General features: G+C 33.2%; 1 protein-coding gene across 1 annotated transcript; it reads left to right on the forward strand.

Annotated features, from left to right (window-relative positions):
* Window positions 1–2,532: 2,532 nt before the first annotated feature.
* LOC109112074 (PAN2-PAN3 deadenylation complex catalytic subunit PAN2-like) lies at window positions 2,533–18,549 on the forward strand. The gene is made up of 25 exons (XM_042750285.1): window positions 2,533–2,630; window positions 4,429–4,598; window positions 4,804–4,924; window positions 6,672–6,749; window positions 8,541–8,811; window positions 10,250–10,595; window positions 11,703–11,799; window positions 12,028–12,147; window positions 12,292–12,411; window positions 12,676–12,804; window positions 12,896–13,095; window positions 13,180–13,328; window positions 13,420–13,526; window positions 13,714–13,812; window positions 14,105–14,187; window positions 14,305–14,446; window positions 14,563–14,700; window positions 14,790–14,849; window positions 14,991–15,081; window positions 15,331–15,488; window positions 15,831–15,974; window positions 16,276–16,455; window positions 16,533–16,626; window positions 17,125–17,328; window positions 17,965–18,549. The coding sequence occupies exons 1-25, from the start codon at window positions 2,616–2,618 to the stop codon at window positions 17,997–17,999; spliced, it is 3,351 nt and encodes a 1,116-aa protein (XP_042606219.1). The 5' UTR covers window positions 2,533–2,615; the 3' UTR covers window positions 18,000–18,549.
* The last annotated feature ends 1,111 nt before the right edge of the window (window positions 18,550–19,660 follow it).

The raw sequence follows: 19,660 nt of genomic DNA on the forward strand, positions 1-19,660 counted from the left end.
TAGTACTGAACCATGCTATACTAACATAACTAACCTAGTATTGTTATATACATTTTTACATAAGGTCCAGCTATTTATATATGTATTTATTTTTTATTGATTGGTTGATGGAGTGATAACATAGAGACATGGACTTGTGAGCCAAGGTATTTTTGGAGTGTACCTCTATTTTGCTGACAAAAATCAGCATTAACTTAGAACTCTGTATAAAGTTACAGGAATTTTCTTCCACCTCGACCAAGCACATATAAGATTCATGAGAATTTAAGGTGGTAAATCTCCTCTGCAGGTTTTCCTATTCACAAATGTTTCACCAATTCATTGACATTACTACATAACAAAACAATTCATCCATTATAACTGAAATGATAGAACTTCCAAAGCTGTAAGCCTAACCACATTTCTTAGAATCCTGAATGAGATAGTTCCCTCATCTGATAGTTTTTTTTTTATTATGGGAGGAAGTGAGACTATGTCATCAAACCTTGCATACAACAAGCACAAAAATTCTTCCTTCCTGTAGACAGCTCTCTACATGTAGTGATGTAAACATGACTGATCCTATAAGTTCCTGCTGACTTTTTATAGCTTCTGGTCATGTTTGTCTTCAGAGTGTCTTACCTTACAGACCATTATCTCATCAATAAATAACCTAACCGTGCCACATTTAAGCTTGGGAAACTTTTGCATACATTAATTTGACATGCCAGGGAAATGTTTAAGGTTTATGATTTGTTCATTTTTATTTTTTTATTTGTTATTTTTTGGAATGTTTTGTATTGAGATGTGTTTTTGTGTTTTTTTGTATTTTGGTAATGCAAATCACATAATTATATAATTTCTGTTATGATAGATAGATAGATAGATAGATAGATAGATAGATAGATAGATAGATAGATAGATAGATAGATAGATAGACAGATAGATAGATAGATTGATAGATAAATAGATAGATAGAATCTAATGTTCTTAACTTAAATAACATTTTCATGTCAAACACTCTCAAAGCACCTATGATGATTCCGGATGCAGTTCGATCTAACCCGGAAGTGCGTGCTTGTTATTGTTTTGAAGGAAGCGAGTAGTATGAGCATATGGATCCGAAGATAACCGTATTTTAGAGGTTTGATTTTATCCCGTTAAATATTCACAATTCACAGTTAAAGTCCCTTTCTGCTAGTTTGTTGAAATAACTTTTTAAACGAACTGAAATCCTGAGTATAGATGTCAGACGTGCCATGCACAGAAATGTAATAACTTTTCTCTTTTATTCGGATGTATTTTTGCACGCGCATTTAAAAAGATCACGCTATAATAATTATTTGAACACACTGCGGTAGAATACAGGGAAACAGTCACACACTTCGATGCAATAACATCCCGTTTATCCACGAAGTGTGCAAGTTTATTAATTAATTTTGCTTTCAAAAGTTAGTTACTTTGTTTCATAGCCTAGTGAGCTTTTAGTAAGTATGGGAGCAGTTTTAGTTAGAAATTGCAATGTGCCTGTTAAACTCATGATGCCTAAAAATGCTGTGTAGGTACGCAGCTAACTGGCTTTGTAAAAGCAGCACATGCAGTAAGTGTCCATGACCACTGGATTTAATTGTCTAAATGGGTGCCTTTCTTATTTCTTATGAGAAGAAAATTTTATTGGTGAATGTATTATGTTCATTATGTTTTTTGAATTTTTGTTGTTTTGAAGTTTGACAGTTTTGTAGTTTTTTTTAGTTATTTTTAACATTTCTAACTTTTTGTTTTTTTGTTTTTATTTATTGTTTTTATTTCTAATAATATCCAGTTTTCAATAATCAATTTACTTGACAAGCCTAGCAAATATAAGACAAATTTGTAAAAAGAAATAAATAATAAAATAATAATATAAAAAAATCTTGCACATTATCATGGTAAGATTCTACATGATGCATCTATCTTCAAGTCAATAAAACCTTTTATCACTAAAATAAAACAAAAAAATTGTAGGGAGAGAATAAATGAAGAGTGTTAGCTTTTATTTCCATATTTTAAGGAGAGATTTGGATGGTAACAGGCTACAAATTCATTGCATTAAGAAAGAAGATAAGTAAATAAATAATAAATAAGTAAATAATTATATATATAAAACATCAAACAAACAAACATATATATATATATATATATATATATATATATATGTTTGTTTGATGTTTTAAGAACAATACCTGTATTATATACACATAAAAATAGACATATACACATAGAAAAACACAACACAACCATTTTTTTCACAAGTCATATATATTTTTAAATGACACAAAATTGACCCCGTTTCCTATCCCTCTAACCCAGCACCACCATCCTCATGATGAACTTTGAGGGTCTGGACCCGGGTTTGGGCGAGTACACGCCTGGCCTGCATGGCGGCCTGGAGCCCGGTCTGGACTCTTCAATGGACCCGCGGCTCGACCCAGCTCTGCTGCAGGGCGTGGACCTCGACCCCGACGCGCTGGCTGTTTGTTGTGTTGTAATAATTGATGATAGTGGTGGGGGTGTTGTAGTAGGAGCACAGCGTGGCTGCTGAAGTTGGGATCCCTGTGACGGCAACACATTTCGATCTGCAGGAGGAGCTGCTGTGGATGGGGAACCACCGGGTGAAGTGACACATTTATTGCTGCATTTAAACTATCAGTCAAAAGTTTGGAATAATTATGTTGGTTTTTTTTTATGTTTTCAAAGAGGTTATGCTCACCAAGGCTGTATTTAATTGAAAAATACTTATATTGTGAAATATAACTACAATTTAAAATTGTAATAATTATTTGAACATATGTTAAGATCTAATTTATTCTTATGTTAGCAAAGCTGAATTTTCAGCAGCCATTACTCTAGTTTTTAGTGTCATGCTGATTTGGTGCTTAATTTTTATTGGGGCTCATTTATTAATAATGGTTCTTCTTATTATTAATACTGACAACAGTTTTTGCTGCTCTGTATTTTTGTGAAACAGTGATGTATATTTTTTAGGATTCTTTGATTTATTAGAAAGTTCAAAATAACTGATTATTTGGAATATAAATATTTTGTAGCATTGTATTTGTTATCATATTTAATTGAATGTGCCTATGCTGAATAAAAATATTCAGTTTTTCTTTAAAAAAAAAAAAAATTACACTGTCATTCAAAAGTTTGGGGTATCACAGGATCCACAAAAATATGAAGAAGCAAAAAAAAAATTATTATTATTTTTTTTTTTTTTGAGCAGCAAATCAGCATATTAGAATGATTTCTAAAGGATCATGTGACACTGAAGACTGGAGTAATGGAAAATTCAGCTTTACCATCACAGGAATAAATTGTGTTTCAAAATGTATTCAAATAGAACACAGTTATTTTAAATTGTAATAATATTTAACTATATTATGGTTTTACGGTATTTTTTAATCAAATAATAATAATAAATGCACCCTTTGTGAGCATAAGAGACTTACTCAAAAACATTAAAAAAATCACAATTATTCCAACCTTTTTTTTTAAATTAATATTTTTATTGAAGGAAGAACAGAGTGACGTATTACATACCCACAACCCACAAAAAAAATTAATAATCTTAATAAATAAAAAACGAATTCCAAAATGGAAAAACTAAATCTCGAAGTTTTGATATTACAATCAATGAGGAAATGCTTGACATTATTGTTAGCCTATTGTGTCTGATTGCGTTATCCATTTCATTGTGGACAGGCATTTTAATTTCACTATTCATTTTAGTTTGGTGGAATAGTTATGCCCTTTTCAAAATATGTAATCACTGGAGTCCATGCTGAATAAAAACGTTTGGTAGATCCTCTTAGAGAATATTTAATTTTCTCCAATTGACATCACATCACATCACTAAGCCAGAGTGAAACTAAAGATGCTTTACTTGATTTCAAGTCCATTGGTTTGGGATTAGATGATGAACTTAAAAAAAAAAATATCTAAACAAGTTTGATCTGGCAGATTGTATTTATGAGGAGAGTGTTGAGAATGGGGCAAAAAGTCATCAATGAAAAGATCACTTAATTTGTCAAAGACCTGACTGTTGCCACTGACTGAGTCCAGTTGAGCTGGAAGGAACAGCTAAATTGAAACCAAACCAAACATTTGACCAGCAGTGTAGCCTACATCATCTACTCAAATAATATGCAGAGCTGTAAAATGAATCAGTATACCTAGCAAGTGTTTTCACCAAAAATTCTGCATGAATGGATAAATGTTTCTACTGAAGTTGGGACAATTAAGGCTAAAGTTTAATCTCGCTCCAAAAATTCAGCTGTGGTTTGGATAGTCATTGAACGCATCACCCCGTGTACTTCCACATTTAAGAGGTTATGTCACTTTATTCACAAGCATGAGCCGCATTACTGACCTGGGTGTGTGTGTTTTTTTCTTTCCTCTGTTTCATAACAGGGACATGCAAGTTCCTTCTTTGGGCCGACAATGGGCCGCTACTCCTCTTTCCAGGTGCACATGACCGATGATATTCGCCACATCCAGAGTATGGACACAGGGGTGCTGTTTCTGACCAAAAACAACCTCAAATGCTTGACACGAGGAGGTTTAATTATGTTTGATTATACGTGAGTTGCACACCCACATAATGATTATTTGAAGATGTAAATGCAGGTATCATGTCCATACTAGCACTCCTCTGTCGGAAGCCCTCAAAGCATAAAGTCATGTAGAACACAGGCATATCCTGCGAATACTGTAATAAAAGGTTTTATTTGCTTATGTATGCCTATGTGTGGGTGTTCATTCATTCATTCATTTTTATTTTTTCAGAACGGAGGAGGGTGCTGACATGCACAGTTTGATTCTGACAGATAATAACACATTGTTAATGGGGGGTCTGCAGAACTTTGTGGCCGAATTGGACCTCACAACAGTACAGGAAACACAAAAAGTAGGATGATACAACACTACTTCAGTAATACTTTAAAACAAACTGTACCTGTTTTATAAAGGATTTATTAATGAATGTTTTTAAAATAAAAATGAAAGAATAAAGGTAAAAAATTTAATGTACATTTTATAGTTCAGCTTTATCAAATTAAATTTTTTTTAATCATTGAATGATTTTTAAAGATGATTGAATAAAAAAATGAATAGAATTATAAAATAAATAAAGGTAAAAAATTTTATGTACATTTTATATATATATATATATAGATATATATATATACAGCTACAGTACAGGTCAAAAGTTTGGAAACATTACTATTTTTAATGTTTTTGAAAGAAGTTGCATTTATTTGATCAAAAATACAGAAAAAAACAGTAATATTGTGAAATATTATTACAACTTTAAAATAATAGGTTTTCTATTTAAATATACTTTAAAAAAAAATTATTTATTCCTGTGATTGCAAAGCTGAATTTTCAGCATCATTACTCCAGCCTTCAGTGTCACATGTAACATCCAGTCTATCACATGATCATTTAGAAATCATTCTAATATTCTGATTTATTATGAGTGTTGGAAACAGTTCTGCTGTCTAATATATTTGATGAATAAAAGGTTAAAAAGAACTGCATTTATTCAAAATAAAAATAAAAAATAATAAAAAAACATCCTTTCTGAATAAAAGTATTGATTTTATTTTAAAAAAAGAAAGAAAAAAAATTACTGACCCCAAATTACTGACCAGTAGTGTATATTGTTATTACAAAATATTTATATTTTAAAAACATAGCTTTTTTTTTTTTTTTTTTTTTTTCATCAAAGTATCCTAAAAAGTATCACATGTTCTGAAAAAATATTAAGCAGCAGAACTGTTTTCCAACTTTGATAATGAATCATCATATTAGAATGATTTCTAAAGGATCATGTGTTAATGATCCTAAAAATTCAGCTTTGCATCACAGAAATAAATGATAATTTAAAGTATAATAAATTTAAAAACAATTATTTTTAAATTATAATAATATATTACAATATTAAATTTTTTTTTCAGTATTTTTGATCAAATAAATGCAGGCTTGATGAGCAGAAGAAACTTCTTTCAAAAACATTAAAAATAGTAATGTTTCCAAACTTTTGACCTTTTTTGATTATATATATATATATATATATATATATATATATATATATATATATATATATATATATATATATATATATATTAGTGCTGTCAAACGATTAATCGCGATTAACCGCATCCAAAATAAAAGATTTTGTTTACATAATATATGTATGTCTATGCTGTGTATATTTATTATGCATATATAAATACACACACATGCATGTATATATTTCACAAAACTAGGTTGTTTATATATTAAATATATTTATTTATAATATAAATTATATGAATATAATTATAGACAAGTAAGTACATATAAATATTTCAAAATATGTACTGTTTGTGTGCGTATTAATATATACATAATAAATATACACAGAACACACACATATATTATGCAAACAAAAACTTATATTTTGTATGCGATTAATCATTTTACGGCACTAACATATATAAGTATTTATAGAAAAAAGTTTTCTTTTCATTTTATTATCTTTATCATTTATGGCTTTTGTGGGATATATCTTAATGGGAATTTTACACTTATCTATAATAGATTAGAGGATGTTTCAGTATTAAAATAGTCAGAGATCTTTTCCTGATGTTTCATTTCCACTGTCACTCTAGTTTACTGTTGAGGTGCCTGGAGTCGCCATCATGAGACAGTCCAATCGCTTCTTGTTTTGTGGTCACACATCTGGCAAGGTGAGTGAAGGAGTAAAGCGAAAATGGATCTGGAACAAATTGTTTCCTTCTTTCGCTTTTCCCACAGAATAGAGGGATGTTGTTTATGAAAAGTTTTGCTCTGAGCTAATGTGGGAACATGCTGCCTACACTTCAGCTGTAAACACAGGTAGAATACACAGGGCTTTTTCACACATTCCTAATTTTCTCACAGGCTGATCAGTTCAGACTATTTAGTAGTTGGAATTTTCAGCTTGTCCACAAAATTAAGTGGAAGAGCTTAATGTGCATGGATCCATCTGTCTTACCATAACAACTTATATGGTGGGTCATTGAAAAACATGGAAAAAGATTTTAGTATTTCATTAGTAAATGCAGTTAATGAATAATAAATAAATACATAAATAAATAAATAAATACAACAATAAATAAATAAATAAATAAATATATATATATATATATATATATATATATATATATATATATATATATATATATTTATGTATATATATTTAATATATATATATATATATAGTACAGGTCAGAAGTTTGGAAACATTACTATTTTTAATGTTTTTGAAAGAAGTTTCTTCTGCTCATCAAGCCTGCATTTATTTGATCAAAAATATAGAAAAAACAGTAATATTGTGAAATATTATTACAACTTAAAATAATAGTTTTCTATTTGAATATACTTTAAAAAAAATAATTTATTCCTGTGATGCAAAGCTGAATTTTTCAGCATCATTACTCCAGCCTTCAGTGTCACATGTAACATCCAGTCTATCACATGATCATTTAGAAATCATTCTAATATTCTGATTTATTATGAGTGTTGGAAACAGTTCTGCTGCTGTCTAATATATTTGATGAATAAAAGGTTAAAAAGAACTGCATTTATTCAAAATAAAAATAAAAATTTCTAATAATATATATTCTAATAATATATTTTCTTTACTATCACTTTTTATCAATTTAACACATCCTTGCTGAATAAAGGTATTGATTTTATTTAAAAAAGAAAGACAAAAAAAATTACTGATCCCAAATTACTGACCAGTAGTGTATATTGTTATTACAAAATATTTATATTTTAAAAACATAGCTTCTTTTTTTTTTTTTTTTTTTTTTACTTTTTATTCATCAAAGTATCCTAAAAAAGTATCACATGTTCTGAAAAAATATTAAGCAGCAGAACTGTTTCCAACTTTGATAATGAATCATCATATTAGAATGATTTCTAAAGGATCATGTGATAATGATCCTAAAAATTCAGCTTTGCATCACAGAAATAAATGATATCAACAATTATTTTAACAATTATTTTAAATTGTAATAATATATCACAATATTACATTTTTTTTCTGTATTTTTGATCAAATAAATGCAGGCTTGATGAGCAGAAGAAACTTCTTTCAAAAACATTAAAAATAGTAATGTTTCCAAACGTTTGACCAGTACTATATATATATATATATATATATATATATATATATATATATATATATATATATATATATATATATATATACTGTATATATATATATATATTAAACTGAGAAAAAGCTAAAAGATGACTAAACATTTTTAATTGCCGACCATATACTATATCTAAACATATAGTCTATAAAATAGATAATAAAATAGATAATTGACCTTATTTTCTGGCATATATTTATGGATAATGAAAGATGCCATAATGAAATCATTATTCAAATGCATTCATCTATCTCTGCAGTTTGTAGTTTAATATATAGTACTCAACATTCATTTAATCTCTTCATTGTCATTTGTGTCAATTATTTGTCATAGGTGTCTCTGCGTGATCTACGCACATTTAAAATGGAGCATGAGTTTGACGCGTTCTCTGGCAGTCTGTCTGATTTCGACGTACACGGTAACCTGTTGGCAGCCTGTGGCTTCTCAAGCCGTGGCCTGAATGGACTGTCATGTGACCGGTTCCTCATGGTGTACGATCTGCGCATGATGAGGGCCATCACCCCACTGCAGGTCCACGTGGATCCCCTCTTCCTCCGCTTCATCCCCACATACACCTCCCGCCTGGCTATCATTTCACAAACAGGTATAATGCATGGACGTGTATGTCATGAAGGTGGGAGTACTGGTGGTTTTTACCTAACTGTTGTCACTAAAAGGAGAACTCTAATGGTAATTCTCAGAATAAAATACTATGAATAATACACGGGATGGTATTGGTGTGGTTGCCGCACCCAAGTGCCAAGTGCCAACTGTCCCTGATGTGCTGAAGAAATGTTGGGGGTTTTTTGTTTGTAACTTGCGAAGTATTTTAATCATCCAGTAGTGTTCTTCTTTGGATTACCGTTGTTGTTCCAAGCCTCACGTTTAATCTAGTTCTTTTCTTCTGAAGCATACTGATGTTATTGCAGTTTTTCAGAATTTCAAAAGTCCCACCTTACTTTCATTTCCTCTTTGGTGGTTGTCATGTTATCCACATAGATTTTCAGTCGGAAGGTCACATGAACTAATCATGCTGAAGGTGCAGACATGCATTACAGAGTACTTGGCTTGAAAACATTCTGACTCGATGCATTTAACAATTGTTATGTGTTGTATTTCCAAGTAGAAAATGAACAAAATGTAAGTGGGGTTTGGTTTTCTTCAAAACAAAAAAGGGAAGGAAACGTCATTAGAAATGCAGAGTTATTAAATGTTTTTTTTGTTTGTTTGTTTTTTTAAGATTTCAGGTTAAACATAAAATCATTATTTTGAAATTAATAATTTATTAATTATATTGTAAATAAAATAAAATTTTCAATTAAAATTTAAATAAAATTAAAAAGTACATTTTATAAAAGAAAATAAAAATAAAAATGAAAAATGGGTGAAAACTATTGCTCTTGAGTTAGAAGTTGAATCAGACGTCTGATTTGAAATAAGCACTGTTACTGTCCTTTACTAGTCTATTTACTATTTGGTTGTTGTTTTTTAAATATACAGTACATATTTACAACATAGCTTTGCTAATTGTGACCCTGGACCACAGAACCAGTTATAAGGATCAATTTTTCGAAATTAAGATTTATACATCATCTGAAAGCTGAATAAACAATCTTTCCATTGATGTCTGGTTTGTTAGGATAGGACAATATTTGGCAGAGATACAACTATTTGAAATCTGGAATCTGAGGATGCAAAAAAATTTAAATATTGAGAAAAATACCTTTAAAGTTGTTCAAATGAAGTTTCTTTGATGTGTGTTTTACTAATCAAAAATTAAGTTTTAATATATTTATGGTAGGAAATTTACAAAATATCTTCATGGAACATGATCTTTACTTAATATCCTAATGATTTTTGGCATAACAGAAAAATCAATAATTTTGACCCATACAATGTATTTTTGGCTATTGCTACAACTATACCCCAGCGACTTAAGTTTTGTGGTCCAGGGTCACAATTAGTAATAGTAAAAAAAAAAATAGAATATTTTACAAAAATATATGAGATCCTGGTGTGTGAGACTGTCTTTGTGTCTGTAGGTCAGTGTCAGTTCTGCGAGCCCACTGGTCTGGCCAATCTGGCTGATATCTTCCACGTCAACACTGTGGGGCAGCTGCTGATGAGCTTTGAAGTGTCCTCCAGCAAACAGGCGCTCTCCTTTGGGGACTCTGGTGGCTGTGTGCACCTGTGGTCCAGCGCCCCAGAGGTGTCCTTTAACAGTTACTCCAGAGAGACAGAGTTAGCTCTGCCCTGTCTGGTGGACTCCCTGCCCCAGCTGGACTGGAACCATGAGCTCATGCCTCTGTCTCTCCTACCCATGCCCCTCACCAGTACCGAGCCCCTGCTCTCTGATTGGCCCACCTCCCTTATCATGCCCAGCCCCAGGTATGACTACACCTCGTATCGACACTAGGGTCAGCAAGATATTTTAATGTTTTTGAAAGAAGTCTCACAAAAGCTGCATTTATTTGATCAAAATAAAGTAAATCAGTAATATTGTGAAAAATTGTTACAATTACAGTTTTTCATTTTATTATATTTTAATATAGTTTATTCCTGTGATGGCAAAGCTGAATTTTCAGCAGCCATAATTCCAGTTTTTCTTTGTCTTTATTCTCAATTAATATGCTTAAGAAACATTTATTATTATTATTTAATATTAATATCAACAACATTGAAAACTGTTTTGCTGATTCATATTTTTGGATTTGATGAATAAAAACAAACAGCATTTATTTGAAATAAAAAATATCTTGTAGCATTGTAAATTTTTTACTGTCACTTTTGATCAGTTTAAAGCATCCTTACTGAATAAAAGTTTTAATTTATTTCTGACATCAAGCTTTTGAACAGTTGTGTATATGTAAATGTTTTTAAATAATAAGTAAAAGATATAGTGCTTGAAGATACATTGAGATACAAGTGCATTTTATATCTTTTTTTTTTTTTTTTTTTTTTACACTTTTTTAATGTATTATTACATTTTGTACAACTATTTATTTAGATTTTGTTCATAGCAGATGTAAACTTAGGTCACATTTATAATCCAATTTTGTCCAAACATTTTTTTTTTTACATTTGCAATCCAACCACATTATGTAGGAGTCAAAAAAGAGAGAAAAATTGCAGTATTCAAATATTTGTTCTGCAAATTTAGTAGGTCATCTGGGTATTCTATGCATTCGTACATACATACATTTGCATATTTTGCAGAAAATCATAGAGTATTAGAGTAGTATGGAATTCTGCACAGCCCCTACTGTATTTGAGTGTTATTGTGTAATACTGCCCCCTGCAGTATGTCTCAGGCAAGGTCATGATCCTATGTCATAGACCTGGATCTATTGTTTAAATTTTAGCAAAAATATATTTGGTAGCTCTCACTTTTTTATTCACACTAATTTCATTTACACAGGTGTAATATAAATTCACTTAACAAATGACATGCTATATGGTGATTAATTAATGTAAATGTGATCTTTTCACTGTCAGACGGGCTCCTCCAGTAGATCCAGAGATTCTTAGGACTATGAAAACCGTGGGCTTTATTGGATACGCCCCCAATCCTAGAACCCGTCCCAGAAACCAGGTAAACTCAACAGATTTCAATGGTTTCAGCATCACTAAATGTGTAAAAATGGTAAACAACTATCAAGACAAAGACTTTCCATATGCTGTAAGAGCGAAGTCCTGTCTTACAGTAACGTAGCTGATCTAGTGTCTCTGGTATGTTATTTGACAATGTGTCAATCATTTCAGTTCAGTAATGCTGTCCAACAAGTAATTTCTTTATGCTTTTAATCTCTGTTTTTGCCAGGTTCCTTATAAGATTAAAGACACAGAGCTTGAGTATGACAGTTATAATCAGGTCCCGGAATCTCCTATTGGTCGAGATGAGGAGCCGCATCTTTACATGGTTCCAAAGAAATACAGGAAGGTAGTGATGAGCAATTGTTGTGCATAGATAATTGTGTTTAGATAATGTTAAATGTATTGTTTTTAGAACAAAATATTTGTTTGCATACAATTGAAGACCCCTGAGATACTGGGTTTCTGATTATGTGGCACGTGTTTATGTCAGGTCACCATTAAATATTCCAAACTGGGACTGGAAGACTTTGATTTTAAGCACTATAACCGGACTTTGTTTGCTGGTTTGGAGCCTCACATACCCAACGCTTACTGCAACTGCATGATCCAGGTGAAAATACACACACATACCATTTTTACTGCATTTTATACTGAATATATTATGTATAATAACATTACATATTTATTCTGATTCATAATTATACACATTAAAATGTAATTGCCTGATATTTGCATAGTCACCATGCCGATTCCTCTAAAAAGTCCTTGGAATTTTTTTGCTTTCTACAGAATTTTGGGAATACACAACTTTCACTTTGGATGTTCCAGTTCTCTGGAATTGTGTTAATAGTTAATTCTGTGTATGCTGTGGCAGGTGCTGTACTTCCTGGAGCCAGTCAGGTGCCTGGTACAGAATCATTTGTGTCAGAAGGAGTTCTGTTTGGCCTGTGAGCTGGGATTCCTTTTTCACATGCTGGACTTGAGCAGAGGAGACCCCTGCCAGGTACACTAACACTTTCAGTTCAGTCAGAATTCATCCCCAGCTGAGTATAGCATATGCACATACACAAAGCACTTGTTTGTTTTCTTTACAGGCCAGTAATTTTCTCCGGGCTTTCCGGACAATCCCGGAGGCGTCTGCTTTAGGTTTGATCCTGGCTGACTCTGATGAGCAGACAGGGAAAGCCCGTCTAGGCCGTCTCATCCAGAGTTGGAACCGTTTCATTCTTGCACAGCTGCATCAGGAAACACTGGAGCAGGAAGGGCCGCAGGCATACAGAGGAGCCAGCAGCAGGTGTGGAGCACTATTCTTAAATTCAATGCAATAATTTACACAAGAATGAAGTTGAGAACAATTTAGGTTTTGTCTCCACCGCAGCACGCTGGGTTCCTCGGGGGAGTCTGTGATTGGCCGGTTGTTTGGCTGTGAAGTGGAGAACAGCAGTTTGTGTCGCTGTGGAAAGGAGACGGTTCGCTCCTCCTTAACTCTGCTGTTTACCATGCACTACCCTGAGCAGAGCTCTCTAGGTCAGAACCACCAAACATTCACACATCAATACATCTGTCTTCTTTTGTAAACTGAGCTAATTCATTAAATGATCTCTTTGATTCTTGACAGATAAGAAGATAGAGGAATATGACTTTGCAGAAATCCTAAAGAAGAGTATATGTCTGGAGCAAAGCACACAGGCCTGGTGTGACAACTGTGAGAAATACCAGCCAACAGTAGGTTTTTACATGCCTATGTATCTATATATAAACGTTTCACAGTATTACTGGTTTTGCTTTATTTTTGATCAAATAAATGCAGCCTTGTTGAGCAGAAGAGACAAAAACAGCTTCAAAAACTTGTTTCAAAAATCTTACCAACCAAAAGAGAAGCACAAAATACTAAATATTTATGTATTGTTAGGTGCAGACCAGGAACATTCGCTGTCTGCCTGATGTTCTGGTGATCAACTGTGAGGTGAACAGCGTTAAGGAGGCAGAGTTCTGGAAAGCACAGACTGAGGTTAGACCCATATCCCCTCTTGTTGTCAGGATATATAGTCATGCATTTACAGAATTCAGCCATAAATCCACACTTAAATATCCTTTACACAGTCGTTGGAGTCATTACTTAAAGATGGCTTTGTTATATGATATTTTTCTGTCATATGACAGTGAGATATGTCAGTGGTGTATTAGCAATGCAACAGCCTGTTCATTCAGCTGATCTGTATGTTACTGGTATATGACACTCTAGGCACACTGATTTGTTTTAATTTTCCATTCATTAATTTTTACATTTTTTTTGTTCGCAGTATGCATACAACAAAGCTCTAAAGAAAGAAGCAGATGAACCTCCCAAACCCAAAGAGCCTTTACCGACAGAATGGTGTTTAGAGTAAGTGTGCTGATTGTAGAAACGCATCTGTCTATATGTTTTTTATTTAATATATATATATATATATATATATATATATATATATATATATATATATATATATATATATATATATAAGGAAGAGCTGTGCAGCGTGGAGGGCTTGACCTTTGACACTCAAGCGGAGGACATGAGGCATGTGTGGATCCCTCTCAGTCTGAAGATGTGCATCAGTAAGACTCAGGGCCTGGAGATCAGCAGCCTGTCTGAGGGAGAGGAGGTGAGGAACACCTTTTCACTGTTTCAGAGGGTGAACTTCATTAACCACATCGAGATTTGTCATACCTGGGAAAGATGCCCTGGCTCAAATGAAATGTGCCTTGTTTCTTCTCATAGCTGACTGAAAGTGAAGAGGCAGAAGGAGCATCTGTCTATGACCTGGTCGTCACCGTATCTCATATCCAGGATGCTCGGACCGGAGGAAACCTGGTAGTACATATCAAAGTGGGCGAGACCTACCATCAAAGGAAAGAGGTATGAGCGAATCTTTAAAGTACTTGCTAGATTTTTGACATAATATGTTGGACATAAGGGACAAACTGTGTTTTCTGTCTTGCTTTCAGGGAGTAACACACCAGCAGTGGTATCTGTTCAATGATTTTCTGATTGAGCCCATCGATAAGGTAAAAATACCAAACATCAGGCAAATTCCAACTTTTCCTATTATGAAAAGACCCCATGTGTACTCGCACAGCGAGTTCTGTATTCCCACTGGAAATGCGTCATATGTGACCCTGAATTGTGTTGCAATATGTCTCCATTAGGCAGAATCAGCTCAGTTTGATATGAACTGGAAGGTTCCTGCTGTACTTTACTACGTCAAGAGGAACTACCATCCCAAGTATGATTTGCGAAGTATGTGATCATTCATCCAAAAGAATGTACTTTTGGGCTAGTCACTAAAATGTATCAGTGCTATCACAAATATGTAATAAAGTTTGCATTTTATTAAGATGATGAACATTTATAATATACATACACTATTGCATCAAATTGTAAAATTGTAATAATATTTCACAACATTACTGTTTTTTTAATCAAAGAAATGCAGCCATGATGAGCATCTGTTTTAATTATTCCTGCATCATTTCCATTTCCTCCTAGTTAAGAATCCTATTGATGCCAGCGTTCTGCTGACCGAGGCCTCGTTGGCACGGAAACAGAGGAAGAGTCACGCCACCTTCATACCTCTAATGATGAGTGAGATGCCGCAGGCTGCAGACCTTGTTGGATTGGATGCAGAATTTGTCACACTCAACCAGGTCAGTGGGAAACACTCTAATGTTCTATAATTACTGACATTTTTTGAAATATTTTTTTCTCCTACCCATCTTTAAATCATATTTTGTGGATTGTAATAGTTTAAAGTCTGTCAGAACTCTTTATTTTTCTGTTGACTTTAATGGAAAGATTTTTAATAAAGTAAGGCCAGATTTAGTTTTAGAATTATCTAAGATCAAATTTAAAAACTTAATTTAACTAACCTCGTTCTCGCAATGAATATAGCCGAGGTAGCCCGCATGCCATTAGATCATAAACAAACAAACAAACAGTTTTCTCCTACCCCAAATATTTAATGCTTTTGTGTGTTGCTGCTTGAACAGGAAGAGGCAGAACTGCGCAGTGACGGGACCAAGTCCACCATTAAGCCCAGTCAGATGTCTGTTGCTCGTATCACATGCGTGAGAGGCCAGGGACCCAATGAGGGAGTGCCGTTCATTGATGACTACATATCAACACAGGAACAGGTCATAAATCAGTAGAATCATTCTAAATGTAACTCACATAATAGGGAAATTACCTTTTGAAATTTTCAGGACCTTTTAATGACCTCATAAAGTGAGAACTACAGTTTTGTGCCTTGTCAGGTGAGATGTGTTATTTGTTTGTGTCACTTGTGACACTGAATATATTTGAATCATTTAACTGTAAGGTGAATCACAGGGAATAACTATTACTGTACTAGTGATTTCCATACTTTGTGTTTTTATCAAAATGTTGGGAAAAACCTTTCTGCTTCTTACTAATTTAAGCTCTTTGGATGTACAGGTGGTGGACTACCTGACCCAGTACTCTGGTATCAAACCTGGAGACCTGGATGCAAAGATTTCCTCGAAACATTTGACTACTCTGAAATCTACGTATTTGAAATTGCGTTTTCTTATCGACACTGGCGTTCGCTTTGTCGGCCACGGGTTACAGAAAGATTTCCGGGTCATAAATTTGATGGTGAGTTGAATTTTTTGTGAGTTAATGTTTTATTTAGTATCCTGAAGTGTTTAAATTATAACCCCTCACATTTTTAGGTTCCAAAAGAACAGGTGATTGACACCGTCTACCTCTTCCACATGCCTAGGAAACGAATGATTTCTCTGCGTTTCCTGGCGTGGTACTTTCTCGGTAGGTTTCTTGCATAAAGGTCATTCCATGTCAAATTTCAAAAACTTCCCCTGCTCAAATTTTTGATTTTGCTAATATATCTTTTCTGAAGAAAGACAGAGATGTATAGCGATGAAAGCCAAAATATTTAATGTCATGGGTGAATATTTACTGAGTAGTCCACTATTTTGTAGAGGGGGGTCAACATGGCAAACTTCACATGAGATTCAGTGCCAAATTACAAGGGGGTGAAAATGACTTCAGAAAGATGGCAGCATCATAATGTTATTTTTACACACAGATTGGTAGGTCTGTTTGTAAAATCTTTTGACTTTAGCAACCTTTGTTGCATTATGTGCCAAATGGTTTCTTCAGAATTTTTTTTAGCAAAATCAAACATTTGAGCCAGCAACACTGCTTGAGTTGACACAGAATGACCCATAAACTTTCCCTTATCTCTTGACCTCGTATGTCATTTTCTATGTATCGTGTTTTATGGCTATTTGAACATTTGTTCAGATCTGAACATTCAGAGCGAAACTCATGATAGTATCGAAGATGCACGGACTGCCCTACAGTTGTACAGGAAGTACTTGGAGCTGAGTCATAACGGAGGACAAGAAGAGTTCCGGAAGGTCCTCAAGGCTCTCTATGAGAAAGGACGCAAGCTAGATTGGAAAGTTCCAGACATTGACTCTGCAGATGGTCAAGGTAGCCCAAAAAGTACGAATCACTGACAAGGCAGTGAGATTATTTTATGTAATATATATTAGAGTTTATATCTGTATATAACAGGTATTAAATAAGTAATAATACAGTATTTTTAGAGGCTGTTCAGATGTTTAAAAAAAAAAAGTTTTGCAACATTCACAGTTGAGCGATATAGGTTTGTCAAATGCAGATACAAATGTCCTTTAAGTTAATTTAAAGCTAATATACTGTATATATAATGAAATGCACACAAATTTTATATAATATTATCCATTAACAAGGCTGTCAGTAGATTTTGTAACAAACACAATGAAGAGGTAACCCTGCTGTTAAAGGAGTAGTTCACACTAAAATGAAGATTGGTTGGAAATGTACTTACCCTCAGGCCATCCAACAAGATGTAGATGAGTTTGTTTCCTCTTTAGAAAAAGTTTGCATAAAGTTTAGCATCGCATCACTTGCTGGATCCTCTGCAGTGAATGGGTGCCGTCAGAATGAGAGTTCAAACAGCTGATAAAAACATCAAGTGATCCATTCGACTCCAGTCCATCAAACTCATCTTGGATGGCCTCAGGGTGATTAAATAATTAAGTTTGCTTTTTTACAAATGTTGTTTGATGAACTTTCGATGCTCTTTTCTCTTTGCAGGTACAGCCGTGTTTCCCTCTGTGATGGGGTTATGATTAGACCTGAGCTGGTTATATTCCTGCCAAACAGATGCCAGCTCAGCAGGCATATCTTGTACAGACTTTCAGTTCTCCTCTAACAGCTCTAGAGCCAAATTACACCTCTTAATGAGTATGTGTCATTATCTGTAGATGACCAATCTGAAATAAGGCTTGTTATACTGTGTTAGAAATGTCTGTTTTGAAATGAAAAAACGGTTGGAATCAAAGGAAATGTTAAAACATTTCATCATGTCAGGGTTTTCTCCACTGCTTTGTGTAGCCTGTAAGTGGTATTAAGAAGAATATGCATAAGGAACAGAAAAAAAAAAAAATGTTTTCAGAACTGAGACCCGATTCAAAACTCATTGTGTTTGACTCCACGGTGGCTTTTTCACCAAGGTATTTATATTGTGTCAAAAACTGCACTGATACAGAATATGAATTACTACACAAAGAATATGAATTAAGCAGTCGATGGATTTAAGGTGTTATTTTGTATATTGTAACTATGATGTACAATTTCATAATGTGGCAGCTGAATAAAGACTTTTGGATAAATCTTTAAGTCTATTTTAAAGCTCATTTCAACTGGGTGGATTATTTCAGCAAATTCAATAGCATCAGGGAAACTATTATATAAAAATACTGAGAACTAGTGTAGTCTCAAAGTAAAAAGAAAGTTCACTCTTTTTGTAAGGTATGTACTCAAAGTCTCAGATATGCCACTGAAACATTAAACAATAAAATGCAATTCTAAGAGAACACATAAAAACAGCAAGCATGCATTTAATGATTTTTTTTTTTTTTATCCATAAATGTAATTCATATAAATTTTCTGGTTATACTCTGACTTTAGCTGGATATCACTCTTGTGTACAGCATATTTGCTCAAAAGTGATATTGATATTTGATTTGGGAGTGAATCTCTTCTCCAATGAAAGAGTCAAACTCTTACAACTTTTAGTTGTAAGTATTTTTTTTTTAAAAAAACAGCAGTTGAAAAACTTTTGTTGTTTTAGTAATCGTTTATTTTTGGTAAACTTTTTTTATGATATACATGATCATACTGCTTATGATCTTCAATTACAAGTCCGTGTTTAACACATTGTTCAGAGTTGTTAGCCAGACCCTCTTCTTAAATTTAGCTCCAGTTTTCTTGGCTGGCGGAGAGCTGTAAGTGATGGAAATATTTTTAGCCTTGACACTCTTGAGTTGACAACAATGATGTATAATTTCTGTCCTACTGATTAAACAATGCATAGATTCCTTACCAGGCAGCAAGTATAACTCTGCGGTCTAAAGCATATACAGACATTTATCCAGTTTGTTATAGTCTGTATAATCTTTGCTAACAATATTTATTTTCCTAGTCAGTACTTTCCCATATATTGCTAACAAACATTGCACATTACAGCACAATATTTAGCTCTTTGCTTACTTAAACACTCTTCAGTCTTGTATTGAACCTTTTTTTCCCTTTGGTTTATGTGTATTTCTAGAATAAGGACTACTATTTGCTGAGCAGGAAAATATCAACACAGTTATTATATATCTACTCAAAATGTACTGAGTTTGTTGTTGTTAGTAGTTTTATAACAGGGTGAAAACTAGATGTGTGGAAATCGTATATTATTATATAAGACAACAATATGCATGTACTTTAACCTTGCTCTTAA

Source organism: Cyprinus carpio, chromosome B23 (genome assembly GCF_018340385.1).
Source record: "Cyprinus carpio isolate SPL01 chromosome B23, ASM1834038v1, whole genome shotgun sequence".
Taxonomy (NCBI): domain Eukaryota; kingdom Metazoa; phylum Chordata; class Actinopteri; order Cypriniformes; family Cyprinidae; genus Cyprinus; species Cyprinus carpio.